We start from the raw sequence: 19830 nt of genomic DNA on the forward strand, positions 1-19830 counted from the left end.
ATATTTTTATTTTTCATGCTGGTATTAGTACAGCAGCCATAAATGCCGCAAGATGCAGTGTTGCCATAAATAACTTCAGGTTTTCACAAATAATAATTAGAGTCCTACCTGCATCTGTTAGCCAAAGCAAATGATAAAACTGAACTGCTGGCTGGCAGCTCACTTATTTCAGAGTGACATCTTTGCAGCGAACGACTCCAGCTTTAGTGTGTTGTAGATTGAGAACAGTATCTTATTTCAAGTTGCGGTCTTCAACACTGATATGAGTTACACATTCTCTACATTATACGAAAAAAATTTTGTACAGTGATCCTCTAAGTCAAACCTATTTCCCTTTTTAAAAAAACATTTCTAAATTGCTCATGAAATGTAGGGGTTGCTTTTACTTTCTATGTTTTTAAGTGATTTAATGTTGCACTAACATATCAAGTGTTTTTGTCAATGCAGGGATGGGGAAGGGGTAGGAAGAGAAAGGTAACAGCTATGGCCTTAATTAAAGTACAACCCCAGCGGTCAGCGTACTGGCCTTCGGTTCAGAGGGTCCCGGATTTGATTCCCGGCTGGGTCGGGGATTTTAACCTTAATTGGTTAATTCCTATGGCACGGGGGCTGGGTGTATGTGTTGTCTCCATCATCATTTCATCCTCATCATGACAAGCAGGTCGCCTACGGGCGTCAAATATCCCGGCACTAAAAGCCATACGACATTTCATTTCATCACCAGATGTGAATATGGCAAGCCATGCAAAACCAACCTCAGGGCTGCCGATAGTGGCATTCAAATCTACCATTTCCTGAATGCAAACTCGCAACTATGCGCCCTGAACCACGCAGCCAACTTGCTTGATGAATAAAATTCTCTTGAATAACATAGGATGAAAGTGATAATTTATTTTATGTACCTTCAATTGGTTTTGAAGATACTGTGGAACACCGCAACAATCCACCTCCTTCGATGCCAACAATAAATGTAGTTAAATCTTTATGAGCGAAGCTAAAGCATACAACACCCACTTCTGAACCAGCAACTCCAAATGGTGAGCGTAATTTGCCATTGCCTTTCAGAGCACTGTTGTAAGTGATCGCAAACCTAAAACAAAGAGTAAAAAATATGTATAACTGTTAGGTTCTGCAGTCTGTCAAAACTAATTGAGGAAAATTTAGAAAATACCTGAAAACTGATTATACCTGCAGTCTGTCGAAACTGAAGAAAATTTAGAAAATACCTGAAAACTGACTATACCTGAAAAAGAAATGACTTAATTTCAGGTATAATCTGTTTTTACCAAAAATATGTTTTCTTTTTTTCAGGTATTTTCTAAATTTTATTTATTCAAACGTTAGTTTCGACAGACTGAAGAACCTAACAGTTATAAATTAACTGAGCCAAAACTAAACAGAAATTACTTCCACTATAACAAAAAAAGAAGAAAAGAAAGTAATGTGCAAAAATACACATACAAGATATTAGAATGAGGTTTATGTGAAGTAACGATGGAAAAAAGACCAGCTAGAAGACTCCAAGAGTGGAGAACAAGATGAGTATGAATGTGCTGATCAAGTTTAAGTAAATACTGGGAAAGGAACTCATTGGCTAAATGGTCAGCATTGAGGCCTTCGGTTCAGAGGGTCCCAGGTTCAATTCCCGGCCAGGTCGGGGATTTTAATCGTGTCTGATTAATTCTTTTGACCCGGGGACTGGGTGTTTGTGTTTGTTCCAACACTTTCTTCTTCATATTCAGACAACACATCAAACTACCAACCACCACAGAAACACGTAATAGTGATTACATCCCTCCATTTAGGGTTGGCGTCAGGAAGGGCATCCAGCCATAAAACAGGGCCAAATCCACATGTGCGACACAGTTTGCACCCGCCACCCCAAAGATGTGGGAGAAAGCGGTAGAAAAATAAGTAAAGAAACCTAATGACAGGTTAGTGTCACTTCCACATCTGATAGGTTCTTTCTTAATCAAATTCTGCTCAGCTCCCAACAAACTGTTTTCAATTCCCAGCTTTGTCAGGGATCATCACTTTTGGAACAAGCCATTCATGCGTGATCTTGAGCAGATGTATGTGGGTTGAGAAAGAAGCTAAATGGGGAAGATACCAAAAGACAAAATCATTTAAACAGACTGAAAGTACAGGACAATAATACAGTTTATCTAGAAAGAAAAAGAAGAGGGAAGAAGTTTGTTGTTCTTTTGCATGTCTGTGTTTGTCCTTTCTATACTGTATAAGATTTTAAAAATAAATGCGATATCAAGTGTGTCAATAGCAAAGTTAGAGAATTACTGCTGTAGTAGATAGGGATCAAACAGTATAATATACCTTAATGAGAATATGAGTAAAAAAATTGAAAAACATGCAATTTAGCCTAAAAATCATAAGCATCCAAGAATGGGTTATAACTGGCTCCTGTCATACTTGCAAATTTCTGATTTTTGCCCATGTTATGTTACAGTAGTCTCTGAATTATTCAGTAGAATACAAAGTGTGATTATGATAATGACAAAAGGAGAGGATCAATGGACCAATATACAGCTGCCAAACTGATAAGAATAATCTCAGATGATTAATATTTGAGTTATTAGCACAATAACCCATGAACTGCTAATTTTTTTATTTTGCTAAATTTACAAGAAATTCTATCAAAAGCATCCAAAATATATTGTATAATACAACGATACCAAAAAATATGTTCATGATACACATAAACACTGAAATAAACACTGTTACCATATGGTAATGCTAGCTGTTTGTGTGATACAAAACTCTCTCAAAAGGTTTTCTATTTTGTATGGAACTTGAGGTTGCATTCTATACATATCCCAACATTGCATTTAGTCCACACCATACGGATGCTGAATGAACACCCTTCTCCAGCACTTAGGCGCCTCTTTTTGCCCACGGTTGGAACCAAGAGATGACCTAGTCTGTTATAGCGCAGGTTATTGGATATCCTGTTTTCTGTGATGCTTGACCTTGGAGTTGATGGTCTTCCAGCGCCCTTTGGTGGTATGCCGAATGTGGTATGGTAGGTTTAAGCAATTTCGCGCCTAAACTCTAGCTGCCTGACATGCCTTTTCATTTGGAGATTTTGCTTACAATTCATGCATTTACAATGGCAACATCTAGCAGCCAAGTGAAAACTGACTACCACCATTTCTTTTTGCATATGGAGATTCTGTATCTAAACTCGTGTTGATGTGTTGGTTCACCATGTCAGTGCCACCCATGCAACGATTGTACTCGCCAATAATTCGAGGCTGTGATGCTTGAATTTTCTTCTTGTCAACTTGAGAATATCTCTTTACTTCGGATATAGGATTGGCACCATGGTATGTACAAGCAGATGGAAAAAACATTATCCATCTACTTCACTACGATAATGCCGTCTCTTTGTCAATAGATGAGACAGTATCTCCTCTCTTCTTTGTCTTGGACAATACTCCTTTCATTGGTAAAGTGCATGATAGTTCCTGTGGGCTCAATGTGTTCTTACTGATGTCAAGATTATTGACATAGGCCATCTCAACGGCCTTTTCTAAAGTGAAACCAGGCTTGGAAATAAAGAAACACCGATGTACTATATTTGTCTCCCATAACCTGCTAGCATTACCATACGGTAAGCAATTAATGATAATTCACTTACTGGAATGCAACATCAATTTTCCATGTGTGAAAAAGTTGTGGTGATTTTGGCGCCATAAAAACACGCCTGAAATTTCAAACTGGAATGAAAGTTATTCCACTCTATAACACAACATTAAATGGGTAACCAATTAATGTCTCGACAATGAAACCTTAATATTGTTGTATTGTGGCCAGTTTAAATAAACACTCATCAGCGTTACCATATGGCAACACTAGCCGTTCATGGGTTAACATGATAGCCCCAACAGGGAAAAAGGAAGGAGCTTAAACTTTCACAGAACGAGCAAAAGCACAAGATGAAGAGCAACAGCAATAAAGGTGAAAGAGATGAGTGGTTCAGACAGACTGGCCTTCTGAGCGCAGATTTGCAGGTTCGATCCCAGCTCGATCTGGTGATATCTGAAAGTGCTCAATTACACGAGGCTCATGTCGGTAGATTTCAAGGCAGATAAAAAGAATTCCTTGGGGAAAATATACCAGCACCTCAAAGTCTTACAAAAGCTGTAAAAGTAGATAGAGTGCTATAAAACTAACAACTTTTTCTTTAACGTTGTGCCCAACTAAGGAGCATGACTGAACGTATTTAGCAGATGAATTTGCTTTCTTCTCTTCCCAGAATCTCACATCCTCTTGCTATGATTTTTCTTCTGTTCTTCCATGCAGTGTCAATTCTCATCTTGGGTTTCTCAGCCAAATGGCATTTGTTCACCAACGTTCTAAAGCTATTATTGTGCGCCAGAACTTTTGTTGGTTCCTTAGGTACCTAGAAGGTATTAGTGAGTCAGACCAGTCCCTCCCAGCCTGCCTAGAGAGCATGGCCGGCCTCTCCCTGTATTGTTCTCTTTGGTGCCCCCCCAAACACTTTCTGGAAGGCGAAACTAGAAACATTTCTCTCTAGCCACAACGCAAATATTCCAGTATTCATCACCTGAGCTATAAAAAGGAGACTAGCTGCGAACAGTCAAGTCAGTGTTGGAATTCAGTCAAAACAGTAGGGCGACAGCAGTGCTGGATGTCACCAGTGTCCCACCACAGTTGAACAAGGAGTTGTAGTTGATGTTATTGTTGTGTTGGAGTGTCGAGTAGGTGGTGGGTGTTCCACCAGCCAGTCCCCGAATATCGTAGTGTTGGGTACGGAGTATTATGTGTGTACTACCATGGACTGTAGACTGACTAGAGTACTGTATGTACCTGTATGTATACCAAAGAGTTGTGAGAAGAATTGAAGTAGTGTTAACTATCACTGTTGTGAGGAACAATGTAGTGCTGGCTAGTACTGTTGAGTTGCTGTAGTTGTGTGACCACTATTTAATTGTCAGTGTTGAGAAGTTTACTATGTTTGAACGTGACAGTGGTGGGCTTTCTCTAGAGTCAAGCCAAGGAAAATTCATCATGTGCTGTGGCGGTCAGCAGCCCTGTGTTCAAACCTAGCTGTCTGCATGCAGCTGTGTGCAAACCTAGCTGTCTGCATGCAGCTGTGTGTGTGAAAGGACTGAGCTTGCAGGAGCAAAAATGAAAGGATAATGATGATTATCGGCTGCCCCGGCAGACCACCTAACTAGCTGCCTGCTGTGAGGACAGAGACTTGTAAATGGACTACAATTAGAGAAGCCTGGTCATTCATAGTTGAATAGAACTGTGTGTGTATATATGTATGTGTGTATTTATTGGATCATCCTAAATTAAATTAGAGTGATAAAACAGACAATGTTATACATAACATTATTATTATTATTATTTGTTTGTTTATTTATTTATTTACTTACGTTTTTTGGCTTTCATTGGACCACTTTACACAATTTTAGGTTTTTCAGTTTCCTATCAGCCCAGTACTTCCTTCATTCTTGTGAATTTTAACTTTCTTTCTTTCTTTGTCTGAAATCACCCGTCTCTTTGTCCATCTGTTCATACTTGTTTGTAGTCACGTTTGTTTGTTTGTTTGTTTGTTTGTGAGTTTCTTGATTTTGTCTGTTTTGTTTTTTAAATTTTCTATTGTAATTTGTTGTTCCCTTATATCTTTCTTGATTTCTGTAATCTATCTAATGTTGCTCTTACTGTTCCAAAATTTTTCTTTACTTCTCCTGATGATCCTGATGATGAGAATGAAAAATGGTTTTTATGATGTAGTATAAGAAGAATCATGAGATTATTAACTGCTCTTAACAGTAATTAAAGATGAAAAAGGAACATCTCCAATATTTTGAAGATTGAAAATATAGCGAAAGGTCAAGAAAGGCAAGAAAATGAAATACTCTCTAATCCTCATAAAACTTATATCAAAGATGGTCAGAGTGAACAAGAGTTAACCAAGGGAAATAAGACAGGAAAGATGAAATTGAAGAACCTGGTAAAAAGAAATAGAAAGGGAAATCTTTCTTGATTTCTGTAATCCATCTAATGTTGCTCTTACTGTTCCAAAATTTGTCTTTACTTCTCCTGATGATGAAAATGAAAAATGGTTGTTATGATGTAGTATAAGACTCGTGAGAATATGACCCAGAAGTCACCACCTCATGCTCTGAAGTCTGAGAGCCCCACAGGATAAACATGAAAGACATTGGCAATTGTGAACTTAATTGCTTCATAATCATAAGACAAGAAAAATTAAAAAGATATAGCAGATTCACTTAGTGGCCCTGAGATCACCACCTCATGCTCTGCAGTTGAGAGCCCTTGGGGAAAAAAATGAAAGATATTGGCATTTGTGACCTTAACTGCTTCACAATCATAAGACAAGAAAAATACAAGGAAAGATAAAACAGAAAAACTTGGTACATGTAAATAGAAACCATACTAAACAACAGAGATCTCATGGTCACCAAAATAACACTGTCCAAATGAACCTCTGAAGAGATTGCTTAACTGGTTAACGAGATAGTGTCAAAGTGAGAAAGATATTGAAAAACTTTATTGACAGTTTTAACATTATAAAGCTTTAAAATATTTCTGTATTTTATGTTATTGTCTGAGTCATCAACCCATAGACTGGTTCAATGTAGCTCTCCATACCACCCTATCCAGGTCTAACCTTTTCATTTCTACATAACTACTACATTCTACATCTAATCGACACCTGCCGTTTCTACCGCCTTCATTCCCCTCAAAACTAACTGAACAAGTCCTGGGTATCTTAAGATGTGTCCTATCTCTTCTTGTGGTTAAATTTTGCAAAATCATTCTCCTCTCACAAATCCAATTCAGTATCTCCTTCATCTGTGATTCAATCTATCCATCTCACCTTCAGCATTGTTCTGTAAAACCACATTTCAAAAGCTTCTATTTTATTATTTCTGAGCTAGTTATCATCCATGTTTCACTTCCATGCCACACTCCAGAAGAAAGTCTTCAAAAACATCTTTCTAATTCCTATATCAATGTTCGAAGTGAGCAAATTTCTTTTCTTAACAAAGACCGTTCTTGCATATGCTAGTCTGCATTTTATGTCCTCCTTACTTCTGCCATCATTAGTTATTCTACTACTGAAGTTACAATATTCATCTAATTCCTTTAAGACTTTGTTTCCTAATCTATTATTTCCTGTGTCACCTGACTGCATTCGAATGCACTCCATTACCTTTGTTTTGGATTAATTTATTTTCATCTTGTACTCGTTCTCCAAGACTGTGTCCATACCAATCAACAATTTCTTCAGATCTTCTGCAGACTCAGAAAGATAAAATAACAATATCATCGCGCAATCTTAAAGTTTTGATTTCCTCTCCTTGGATTGTGATGCCTTCCAAATTCCTCTTTGATTTCCTTTATCGCCTGTTCTACGAGGTATGTTTTTTAAGTAAGTACCATTTTGATATAGAAAACAAGTTATGCGACCATTTAAATAATTGTTCTTTTTACATGAAAGCCTGTACCTTAAACTACAGCAGAAGACTGATAATCCGGCACGTTCAGGACCAGCCTGGTACCGGATTACTGAAAATGCCAGACTATCAGGCGGTACCTCTTACTACATTATACTGTAGGTTAAGGCGTACAGCGAAAACAGCTGTAACACGGCGTTTTGCAGTAAAATGTTGATCACCAGAATCATTAGTTTAATAACTTTAGTTCAAAATAAGGGCAGCACCAAATTTTCATTCAGCATATTCAGTTTCCATACATGTACTGTTCAATATTTTAGTGTGACTTAAAAAATTCTTGAATATCTTTTTGTTTTCGAGATCGTTGCCACCTGCCATAAAAGTTATTTCTGATGATATGTAAATCAATAAGTTCAGTGGCATTATAATTAGTATTACACTCAGCAAAAGTGATGAACTTATATAGGGACTCTGCGACTTCTGCCCGGCTGATTCTCTGCTTTTCTTTGCTTTCCTCATCTGAGTCACTCTCTTCAAGATTGTGTATAGGTTGAGGGTTTAATACACTTTGGATAATGTCCTCATCGGTTACCTCCTGCTAGGTAGGTTCATTGTTATCCATTTGAATCCACTCCGCAAGTTCCTCTTCAGATACGTTATCCAAAGGATTGTTGTTGGTTTCACTTCTTACAACATCCAAAACTTCAGACACTGATTTGGGATGTTGTTCCTCCTCAACAGTCTGTGGTGTTGAATCAAATGTAGGATCCGCAATTTGCCAAAGTTTCCCCCAGCACCATTGTAATGTAACTTTTTTTTTACTTGAGTCCAGGACAGTGCGACAGCATAGACGGCATTTTTTACATTAAACTATTTTTTAAATTCAGTTACATCACACTCAGCGTTTAACAGGTTGTGAATGAAAGAACTCCTATAAAAACATTTAAATTTCTGGATTATCCCTTGATGCATTGGCTGAATCAGTGATGTAACATTAGGCAGCAGAAGTTAGCAAATACATTTCCAGAAACTAACTCAGCTACTGGTGGATGTGCTTTGCTGTCTTCTGGTAGACCAGGGTTTTTGAAGCTTTCTTTGACTTGTGGCACAAAATGATGAAAGAATCAGTCTTTGAATAAGGTGGCGGTCATCCACGCATTTGATTGAGTGTCATAATGAACAGGCAAGTTGGCAACATTTTTAAATGCCCAAGGTTTTCTAAATTTACTGATTACAAAAGGAGTTATTCGGTGGCTTGCAGACACATTAGCACATAGCAAAACTGTCAATCTGTCTTTGTTTTTTTAAACCCTTTAGCTGCCTTTTCACCTCCCGCAGCTAGAGTAGTTGGTAAGCACCGCCATCATAGGCCTGTTTCATCAGCATTGTAAATCTGATCAGCTGTTAGATTATTAACTGTGATTATTTCTTTAAACTCATCTTTGTATTTTTCTGCTAAATCTTGGTTTGCTGAAAGTACCTCTCCGGTTACATCAAGTCTTCGAATTCCATGCCGAAACTTAAAGTTTCTGAGCCAACCATCAGAAAAATTGTATTCACTTTCTGCAACATCTAAGGCTTGTCTAAATTTCTTTGCCTTTTCAATAACCATTGGCCCCGTTACCAGCTTTCCTTCGGAACGTACTGCACTGAACCATTTGTACAATAAGCTATCCAATTGTTCCCGTATTGGTTTTTTTTATGCTTGTCTGGAAGCCAATTTTTCAGTTGTTACCGATTGAGAAGCAAATTTAATTCGTTCATCTTTTTCTTTTTTTCTCTCGTAAATGGTTGACAAGCCAATATTAAATTCATTCAACAAAATATTTCTATTCTCACCTTTCTCCAGGCGTTTGATGATCTTCAGATTCTGGTTGATGGTCAGAGTTACGTGCTTACGTTTCTTTCCCGATTTGGAATGTGAAGACGGTTTTGGTTTCAAGAACAATGTCACTGCTTAAATACCAAGAAAATTTCCACAGGGCACTTTGATATGTATGTTCACTACACTATAATACGGATCGTAGATCGCAAGAAAAAATACTGTAGCGAAAAGTGCTCACAATCAAAACAATGAACTGAACCTGTGTGTGGTGACAGCCAACAATGCCGATTGTGTCTAACAATAGCAGGCGCATAGTGGACCACTTCCAGGTAGTTTCGAACCGCGCCGTGCGCTTTAACTGTCACAAACATAAATAATTTTAAAAATAACATTAAAAATCCTGGAATGGTGCCAGACCATGGGACGTTCCGGACTGTTGGATGCCGGACTAATGGAATTCTACTGTACTTCTCAACATAAGTTCCAAGCATATTAACCCTCCGTTACACGCGCCGCGGAGTGAGAGTCCGCACTTTATTATTCTTTGGTATCATAGGCCGAAAATACAAGGCAGAACGGGCTGCCTTCTTGTAGCTTCCTTCTGCAACATTATAAAGGCCGTGACGGCCCGAGAATGTCTGAGTAATCGCCGAGCTGTCAATTACAGAAGTTTATATTGTCAACTGCAGACTTGCGGTGTCTGAGTCCGCAGGTGTGTATTGGTGAGTTGTTAATCTTACTCACTCTTTTGGTAAGTCATCCATTCTTCCCTTATTATTTTTTATAAAATTATATACTTTTACTACCTACAAGTGTAGTAGTGGGCTCATTTTGATATATTTTCTACTTGTAATCATTTACAGTGGGATAAACATGATAATACAAATGACCTATGAATAACGATTTTGCGTCCCCTTTCCAAGGAGTTGATTCCGAGAGTTATGGATCAAATCGAGCAGTGGTTGGACGACGATGAAGTTGGTGCGAGTGGTGACAGTGATCGAGACGTCGTAAACGATAGTGATCATAATTCTTAGAGCGAACAGTCCACGTGTGAAGAGGACGTGACTGAAAGTGAGCAGCATGAAATATATGTTGGAAAGGAAGGGACCAAGTGGAATCATCGGCCTGCCAATAGAAAGGCCAGGCAACCTGAACATAATATTATAAAACACGTGCCTGGAGTACTAGGAGTTACAAAGAATGCTGAGCACTGCATGTTCTTTACCGACAAAATGCTACAAGAAATCGTAACATGCACGAATCGCTATATATATATATATATATATATATACCCTTGTGTCATACATGTCAAGAAAAGACAAAGTTGTATTGGTTCTATCTACTTTCCTTGAATACCATTCTGTTGATGACGATTCAAATGGATAAAAACCCTCATTGATTACCTTCTACAATGACACGAAGTCGAAGTAGGGTGGATGAAATGAAATGCACTTACTCCATGGCAAGAACATCACGACGTCGTGACTTCTTCCGTGCGATATATATCAATTAATAGAATGCAACGATTACAATTTTATTCCAAGAAGCAAATTAAGAACCAATTATTGTTAATTTAAAACTATTTTTCTTAAGTCCCGTGATTTGCGGTTGATAACTTCTAATTTATCCTAAAGGACTGAAATGTTCTTGTAAATGTAGATTATATATACATTTATCAATATAAATAAAATCAAAATAAAGTAATTACGGTGTAAGACAGATTGAAAAAAGAGAGAAATAAGGAATTCTTGGAAACAGAATTGAAATGAAAAGAATGGAAGCTTACAAACAGTCGCGGACTGTCAGTCGGCGCGCGTGTAGTGGTGTTACAACAGAGCGCGCGTTTAACGGAGGGTTAAGGCACTTGTCATATTGTGAAAGCAGCTTCTGAATTCCATCCTCATAGGTATCCGCCGCCTGATGTGTCAGCCACTGCCACGCGGTCGTTTTTAGGTCTTCATCATCGTCGTGGCATTGACCTCCTAAATGCTTTTCCAAGTGCAGGAACAACTGGTAGTCACTAGATCATGATACGGAGAATGATCAAATTGTTCCCAGCCAAATGAAGCGATGAGGTCTCAGGTTCGATTAGCCATATGAGGTCACGCATCGTCATGAAGTAAGAGAATCCCCCTTGTGAGGATGCCATGCCGTTTGTTTTGGATTACGTGAGCACAAATTCCAATAATCTAAGCGTCCTAACGCAATTTCATAAAGAACACTCCTTGAAATTTCAGGCAACTCGTAACTTAATGATGAAATCGTAAAGCACCTGTTTTCTCGAACCTTTGCATCAACGTTTTGCACCAAGTCTTCAGTAATGACAGACGGTCACCCACTACGCTTCTCGTCGTGGATATTTATCATTCTACTATTTAAGATTTTATTTTAGGTAAATAAATATCACACGAGAACACGTTCACTTCCTTATATAAATTACTTTATTTACACTGTACGTCACAACACACAATTATACACAGTCGCAAATGACACTATATAGAACACTCAATAGCGGAGTACCCTGAAGTCGATTCTGACAAGTACAGATATCAACAACACTGACGCGCGCACCATAACATACTCTCTCTTGAATTCACCGCCTCACTCACTTGATTCACAATTAAGTATTTATTTTCCACCTAGTCGATACAATGATTGCTTAAGGCAATTTTTAATGGTCAAAAGTGGTACATGTTTCGTATATTATCAACATCTTCAGCCACATAACACTGTTTAGATGAAAAATGTAGACATTTTTCATCTAAACAGTAGACATTTTTCATCTAAACAGTGTTATGTGGCTGAAGATGTTGATAATATACGAAACATGTACCACTTTTGACCATTAAAAATTGCCTTAAGCAATCATTGTATCGACTAGGTGGAAAATAAATACTTAATTGTGAATCTATTGAAGTGTGATACGGACCATGAAGCTGATTTTATGTAATCACTCACTTGAGCCCAATACTCAGACTCCACCTCGGAACCCAACAGTCACTCCCAGTCCATCACTTGCCTGAGTCCCAAGAACCAAGATCTGCGAACTTAGAACTAAGAACTGACTTCACTGACTGACAGCTCGATATTTATACTACTCGATCAACCATCTAGAATGATCGACTTCTGGAAGAGTTCTTACAACACTCTAATGGAACACACTCGAAACATCGATTGACCAGCTAGTCGAATGGGTACTCGAACGTTCCTCCGCTATTTACAGAAACCTATGGAAATATCTACAACATTCGTAATGTCTCTACATGTATCTGGATAATAAAACCTTGCCGTAAGTTTCCAGAATCTTTCACCTACACCAAATTATAGTACAGTAAGTCTAACATACGAACATTATGGAATTTTCTACCGCTTTCAACTCTATAGATTTTGAGGTTATACACAATACGTATTTGAGGTTATACAATTTTATACTACATATTTACAGGGAGATCATATATTAATCATATTTAACATTTAATAAAAGATAATTTAGCATTAAATAACCTACAATTAAAATATATTAAACATACTAATTGAAGGTTTTACACCAATTACGATGTCGTACCTACGACATATTAGTACGGACTTCTTTACATGCTCTAACCCATTTTCTTACCATTCTTTCGCTGACAGTGTCTTCTCCATACACTTCACTAATCTGCCGATGAATTTCAACGGCTTTCCCGCCTTATCCGTTTAGAAAACGAATCACAGCGCATACTTCAATCTCGGCGGGACCGTTAATTGTCAGAGGCATTTTCAATCTGCACAAACGAACGTAAATACGAGCGAATGCTTCCACAATGGCGTTTGTGGCTAGCCTACAGATGTACGTACTGATCACACATGCTTTGAACAACTACCAGTGTTGCACTTGTCATACCACGAACCTGCTGCACAGGCGTAGCAGGGGGAGAGGTGATACTCCCACGTAGCGCGTCCCAGGTGGCGGATAGGGAGGTCCTAACCGGCTTGCCGGCGGACTTGAGGGAAATAAAATACCTCTCGCGGACCAAACACACTACCCCCTGCGGGTGGGGGATGCACATGTAGAATACACCCGTGGGGTCCCCTGCCTGTCGTAAGAGGCGACTACAAGGGCGACCAAGGGATGATTGAATTAGAACCATGAAACTACTCTTGATTCGTACCATCATGTGGGGAACACCATGGGTTGCATGTACTTGCGAGTAGTATCACTAACTTGGTATGAAATAGGTTTGTGATTAGTTGCAGTAAAAAGCCTGGCCTGGTGGATTCCAGTAACCGTGTGTTGTACTCATGTGGGCAACACCACGGGTCTGGGCGTAGCTCGTGAGTTGTACCACTATATGAGCGACACCGTGGGTCTGCGTTGCCTGTGATTAGTACTCACTATGTGAGGAACACCACGGGGCCCTTGGGACCAGCACCCGTAACTAGTACACCTAGGTGAGGAAACTCATCAGTTTGCGTTGGCTGTAAGTGGCGCCATTGTGTGCAAAACACCATAGGTCTGTGATCTAGGAAGTACAATACTTGTGAGTAGTACCATCTTGTGTGGAACACCGTGAGTCTTCGCTACTTTTGATTAGTACCCCAAAATGACAAATACCATGGTTCTACTTTACTCGCGACATGTACCATTCTGTGAGGCCTGAGTCGTGGATTTTGCACCCCTATTGACATCAAGCATCGTTGTGCTTTATAAGTGGTCCCTTGGTCAGTAATACTATTATTCACGATCTTTTTTTTGTGTCTGATCCACTGTTTTTGTTTGTTTGTTATTGTTTTTTTGTTTGTTTTTGTTTTTTTGTAGGGTTCATGTCCATCCATTCATTCATTCATTCATTCTTCATGACATTTTTTATTTCATTTTAGTCAGTGGATGAATCTGAATTTTTTGTTATTTCATTTCGTACCATTAGGGGCCGATGACCTCGACGTAAGGTCCCTTTAAACAACAATCATCATCATCATCATCATCATCATCAGCACTTGTCATAATGTAAAAATGGTACTTAAAAAACCTGCTTCGTATGTAAACAATGAAAAGGTGAGGAGACAAACTGCAGCCCTGCCTCACTCCTTTCTGGATTGCAGGTTCCTTTTCATAGATTTTGATTCTTATAATTTCAGACTGATTTTTGTACTGACTGTAGACAATTCTCCTTTCTCGGTATCTGATCCCGATCAGCTTCAGAATCTCAAATAGTTTGGTCCAATCAACATTATCAAATGTCTTTCCTAGATCTATGAATGCCATGTACATGGGTTTGTCTTTTTTAATTCAATCCTTTAAGATCAGACGTAAAGTCAGGATTGCTTCATGTGTTCCTACATTTCTTCTGAAGCCAAAGTGATCTTCCCCAACTCAGCTTCAACTTGCCTTTCCATTCTTATGTATATACGAGTAATATGTGTTAAAATTTTGTAAGCGTGAGATACTAAACTAATGGTGTGGTAGTTTTCAAACTTGTCAGCATCAGATTTCTTGGGAATAGGTATAACAATATTCTGTTTAAAATCGGATGGCACTTCTCCTGTATACATCTTACACGCTAAATGGAATAACCATACAAAGCACTATTGCGCTATGTTGCTCTTAATTAGGAAAATTTTACTCAAACAGCACAAATCTACACACATACTTACTGCTCCAGTAACATAAAATTTTCTGGAATCGTTGTTACTTTCCAAATCAATATTCGGCCATCACAACCAGAACTCACTAACAATGGATCTCCTTGTCTGGAGTTAGGGTTTCGTATCCATGCAAGCTGTGACACAGCATCAACGTGGGCACCTTGAACTAAACCAGAGCCTCCCAACAAAGTATCTTCATCTCTCTGCAGATTCCACACCAGTACCTCACCTAAAACAAGTATTTAATATATCTTATCAATAGGTACAAAAAGTAATATACTGAGTAAGAAAAATTTGGTCTCAACTAAGAACTCAATCTCTTAACACAGGGAGCATTCTAAGAAAGGTCAGAAATGTACGAGCAAGTATTGAAATATTTAAATAACTATTCTCTCCTTGACCCATTACAATTGGGCTTTAGGAAAGGATACAGCACTGCCACGGCTCTCCTTAAAGTGACAGAAGACATCAGACTAGCTATGGAACAACGACAAGTTACAGTACTAACGCTACTGGATTTCAGTGGTGCATTTGATACAATAGACTTACAGCTACTAAGTAAGAAAATGGAATCTTACTTGTTTGACCCTTTAGTACTGAAGTTTTTTACGTCATATTTGAAAGATCGGAGGCAGCGGGTGATAACTCGCAAAAGAAGTTCAGAATGGCGTACAAGGAAAGTTGGCACGCCACAAGGTAGTATTTTAGGACCGTTGCTTTTTACATTGTATATCAATGACATTTCATCTTCTCTAAAAACGTGTAATTATCACCTATATGCTGATGATCTCCAAATTTATTACCATTTCAGCTTAAGCGAATTACCAAACGCAGTAAAATGCATAAATGATGACATGAAAAAACTCAATGAACATGCTCTTGCAAACAGACTTCTCATAAATCCATCAAAATCGCAAGCTATCATTGTCGGTTCCCAGAAGCTCCTACACAAGATCAACGATTCGATCATTCCTCCTCTACAAATAAATAACAGCACAATCCCGTACAGTAAAACAGTGAGAAATCTTGGGGTGACTATGACTGAAACTCTAAATTGGACAGAACATATAAAAAACGTAAGTCAGAAGGTGTTTGCTACTCTACACCCACTGAAATTAAATAAAGATATTATATCACTAAATATGTGGCAAAGATTAACACAGACCCTAATTCTTCCTATCCTTGACTACTGTGATGTTATCTTGTTAGACGCTACTAAAGAACAAACTAGGAAACTGCAGCGTATTATGAATTGTTGCCTTAGATTCATTTTTAACCTAAGGTATGATGTGCATATTACTCCTTACTATCAAGCACTGCACTGGTTAAAACCTGATAAGAGACGTGAATATCATACACTTGTCTTAATACACAAACTCCTGCATAGTAACTCCTCCCAGTATATTCACTTTCCTACATTAAGGTTAAGTTACACACCCACACAATATGCAGCTTATTAGCTCGTTACTTCAGTTCTCTTTTTTATCTCACACAGACATTTGCACACACACTTACAATGTACACACTTATCAACTACCCTTACGTAGTTCACTTTCTCTCTTCCTTCCATAACCGTAACACTCGCTCGGGCTCCACTTTAGCTATTCCTCTTCACCACTCTCCTGCGTATAATAAATCATTTATTGTAACTGGTTCCAGGCTTTGGAATTCCCTGCCAGTAAGTGCCAGGGGCATTGACTCTTTCCTCAAATTTAAAATATCTTGCCGAGACTTCCTGTTGAGAGTTACCGATTGAAGTGTGTATTGGTGTGTATTGTGTGCGTGTGATTGGTAATTGTAAAATTAAAAATGGTTTCTGTTAGTTTTATATAATGTAAACGTAAGGGTGGTTGATAAGTGTGTACATTGTAAGTGTGTGTGCAAATGTCTGTGTGAGACAAAAAAGAGAACTGAAGTAACGAGCTAATAAGCTAATAAGCTGCATATTGTGTGGGTGTGTAACTTAACCTTAATTTAGGAAATAGTATAAGTAGTATAATTAGTATAATTAGTAATAGGCAACCTTAATATTATTTGTTGTATTGTGGTTAAGTGAAAGAGAGGGCCGTGTGCCCTAACTTCGCCACATGAAAGAAGCCATAATAAATAAATAAAATAACCAGACCAATCTTTACACAATACCTGCTGCTTTGGCAACAGCAGGTATTGCATGATATTATCCTCATTTTTCCGTATTGAAATTCAGTTAAAGTAGAACAATAAAAGTTTGATTTCCACCTATTCAATACTTTACAAGCAGTTATAAAATTAGGATCTCATCCTTATTTTATTACTAAATTATTAAAAACATAGGACATGTTTCGTTCAATTATTGAACATCTTCAGCTACATACATTTTTAACAAGGTCAAAATCGGTAATACTATTCTAATAACCTGCAACTATTGTTTACTGCTAACAGATTTAATCATAATAACTATTAAAATACTTTTGAATATAAAACATTATATTACATCATCATTGTTAAAACAATATTACTATATGTAGTGTTTGATATTTTAAAAATCTTGTTCTAAATTTGAATACAATGTCACAAGTTAGTCAGATATAAATACATTTACAATCTGTTGAAGTTGTTGATTATCTTAAAACTATCAGTTGGATACACATTAAAATCTTTTTGCTACTATTGGCGCGAGCATTACTGCATCTTGTACTTTATGAATACAAAATCTTGGTGCTCTCTCAAAACAATTGAGTTTGGTTGTGACTAATAATCTTTTCATCCATAAATTAACAAAGTGAAGCACACTGTTGATTATTATTTATTAATTTGTCGTATTTCAAATCTTTAACGTACAATTGTTCAAATTCACGACTTGCTTTTAAACTTTACCGGTGTGGAGCAATTCTTCAAAACTTTATCATGAACTCTGTCAAATGGTGACAGTCCAGTTATGATGATAAGTAATTAGTAACTTACTCGAATTTTACGAAAGTAAGTTTGTTGACATCTCTGTAACAGGAAAATAATTTTGTTAAATAATGTCAGATGGTATTAAAAGTTGAAGAAGCTAATGTTGAAGGATCAGCACTTACCCTTTCTACTTCTGCCTGTATTTACATTTGTGCACTCAACTGTTTGACGACTACTTGTGCCCCTCGTGTTGTATGTGTGTCTCCGTATCTGCGGGGTGTTGGGAGGGCAGGTAACAGAGGGCGGTGTTCTAGCGAATGACGTGATTCTTGGAGGGGAATGTTCAGAATTTGTGTGGAGGGGTGTTTGTATATTCGTAGATTGACTGTTATTGTTATTTCGGATAAAATTGTTTGTCAGTTTTGTATTATTGAGTTTGAATGTTTGTATTAACTTTGGAATTTGTTCTATTAATGGGTTTCTGATTTCTATTTCGTCGTTCAGGTTTTTATCTTTATTGAAGTATTCGTCTAGGTAAATATGTATGTTCTCCAGCTCATTCATTAATTTTCCTTTATCGACCTTTCTGATTATTTTTAAATCATTTTCTATTGTGGTAAAATGGTGTCCTTTTTCTTGCATATGATTACTCATCGCGGACGATATGCAAGAAAAAGGACACCATTTTACCACAATAGAAAAGGATTTAAAAATAATCAGAAAGGTCGATAAAGGAAAATTAATGAATGAGCTGGAGAACATACATATTTATCTAGACAAATACTTCAATAAAGATAAAATCCTGAACGACGAAATAGAAATAAAAAAACCCATTAATAGAACAAATTCCGAAGTTAATACAAACATTCAAACTCAAAAATACAAAACTGACAAACAATTTTATCCGAAATAACAATAACAGTCAATCTACGAATATACAAACACCCCTCCACACAAATTCTGAACATTCCCCTCCAAGAATCACGTCATTCGCTAGAACGCCGCCCTCTGTTACCTGCCCTCCCAACACTCCGCAGATACGGAGACACACATACAACACGAGGAGCCCAAGTAGTCGTCAAACAGTTGAGAGCACAAATGTAAATACAGGCAGAAGTAGAAAGGGTAAGTGCTGATCCTTCAACATTAGCTTCTTCAACTTTTAATACCATCATCATCATCATCATCATTTCCCTTTATCCAGCTGTAGCCGGGTAGGGGCAAATATGTTTCCTCTCCACTTTCTTCGGTCTTTCCACCACTCCTCCTCCAACACTGTGTCCCAGTCCAGGTTTCTTTCTACAATGCTGCGTTGGATGGTATCCTTCCATCTCAATCGTGGTCGTCCACGGCCTCTCCTTCCTTGGATTTGCATTTCCATCACCTTCTTTGGCATTCTTTCATCGCTCATTCGCTTTATGTGCCCAAACCATCTTAATCGATTCTATCATTCATTTTTTCCACTCCAATTTCTTCCCGGATTTTCTCATTCCTTATTTTGTCTCGTCTACTCTTCTGTATCATACTCCTCAAGAATTATTTAACAAAATTATTTTCCTGTTACAGAGATGTCAACAAACTTACTTTCGTAAAATTCGAGTAAGTTACTAATTACTTATCATCATAACTGGACTGTCACCATTTGACAGAGTTCATGATAAAGTTTTGAAGAATTGCTCCATACCGGTAAAGTTTAAAAGCAAGTCGTGAATTTGAACAATTGTATGTTAAAGATTTGAAATACGAGACAAATTAATAAATAATAATCAACAGTGTGCTTCACTTTGTTAATTTATGGATTAAAAGATTATTAGTCACAACCAAACTCAATTGTTTTGAGAGAGCACCAAGATTTTGTATTCATAAAGTACAAGATGTAGTAATGCTCGTGCCAATAGTAGCAAAAAGATTTTAATGTGTATCCAACTGATAGTTTTAAGATAATCAACAACTTCAACAGATTGTAAATGTATTTATATCTGACTAACTTGTGACATTGTATTCAAATTTAGAACAAGATTTTTA

The 19830-nt window shown here is 37.6% G+C and overlaps 1 protein-coding gene across 7 annotated transcripts in view; it reads right to left on the reverse strand.

Moving 5' to 3' along the window:
* Positions 1–19830, reverse strand: part of LOC136886378 (cytoplasmic dynein 2 intermediate chain 2) — a 130481-nt gene that overhangs the window by 28469 nt on the left and 82182 nt on the right. For all 7 annotated transcript variants that reach the window (XM_067159171.2, XM_067159137.2, XM_067159127.2 and 4 more), the window contains 2 exons: positions 14938–15157; positions 903–1090 (listed from right to left, as the gene is read on the reverse strand). In XM_067159171.2, the coding sequence (XP_067015272.2) occupies positions 903–1090; positions 14938–15157 (408 nt within the window). The remainder of the gene's footprint in view (positions 1–902; positions 1091–14937; positions 15158–19830) is intronic.

This window comes from Anabrus simplex, chromosome 1, assembly GCF_040414725.1.
Source record: "Anabrus simplex isolate iqAnaSimp1 chromosome 1, ASM4041472v1, whole genome shotgun sequence".
Classification (NCBI taxonomy): domain Eukaryota; kingdom Metazoa; phylum Arthropoda; class Insecta; order Orthoptera; family Tettigoniidae; genus Anabrus; species Anabrus simplex.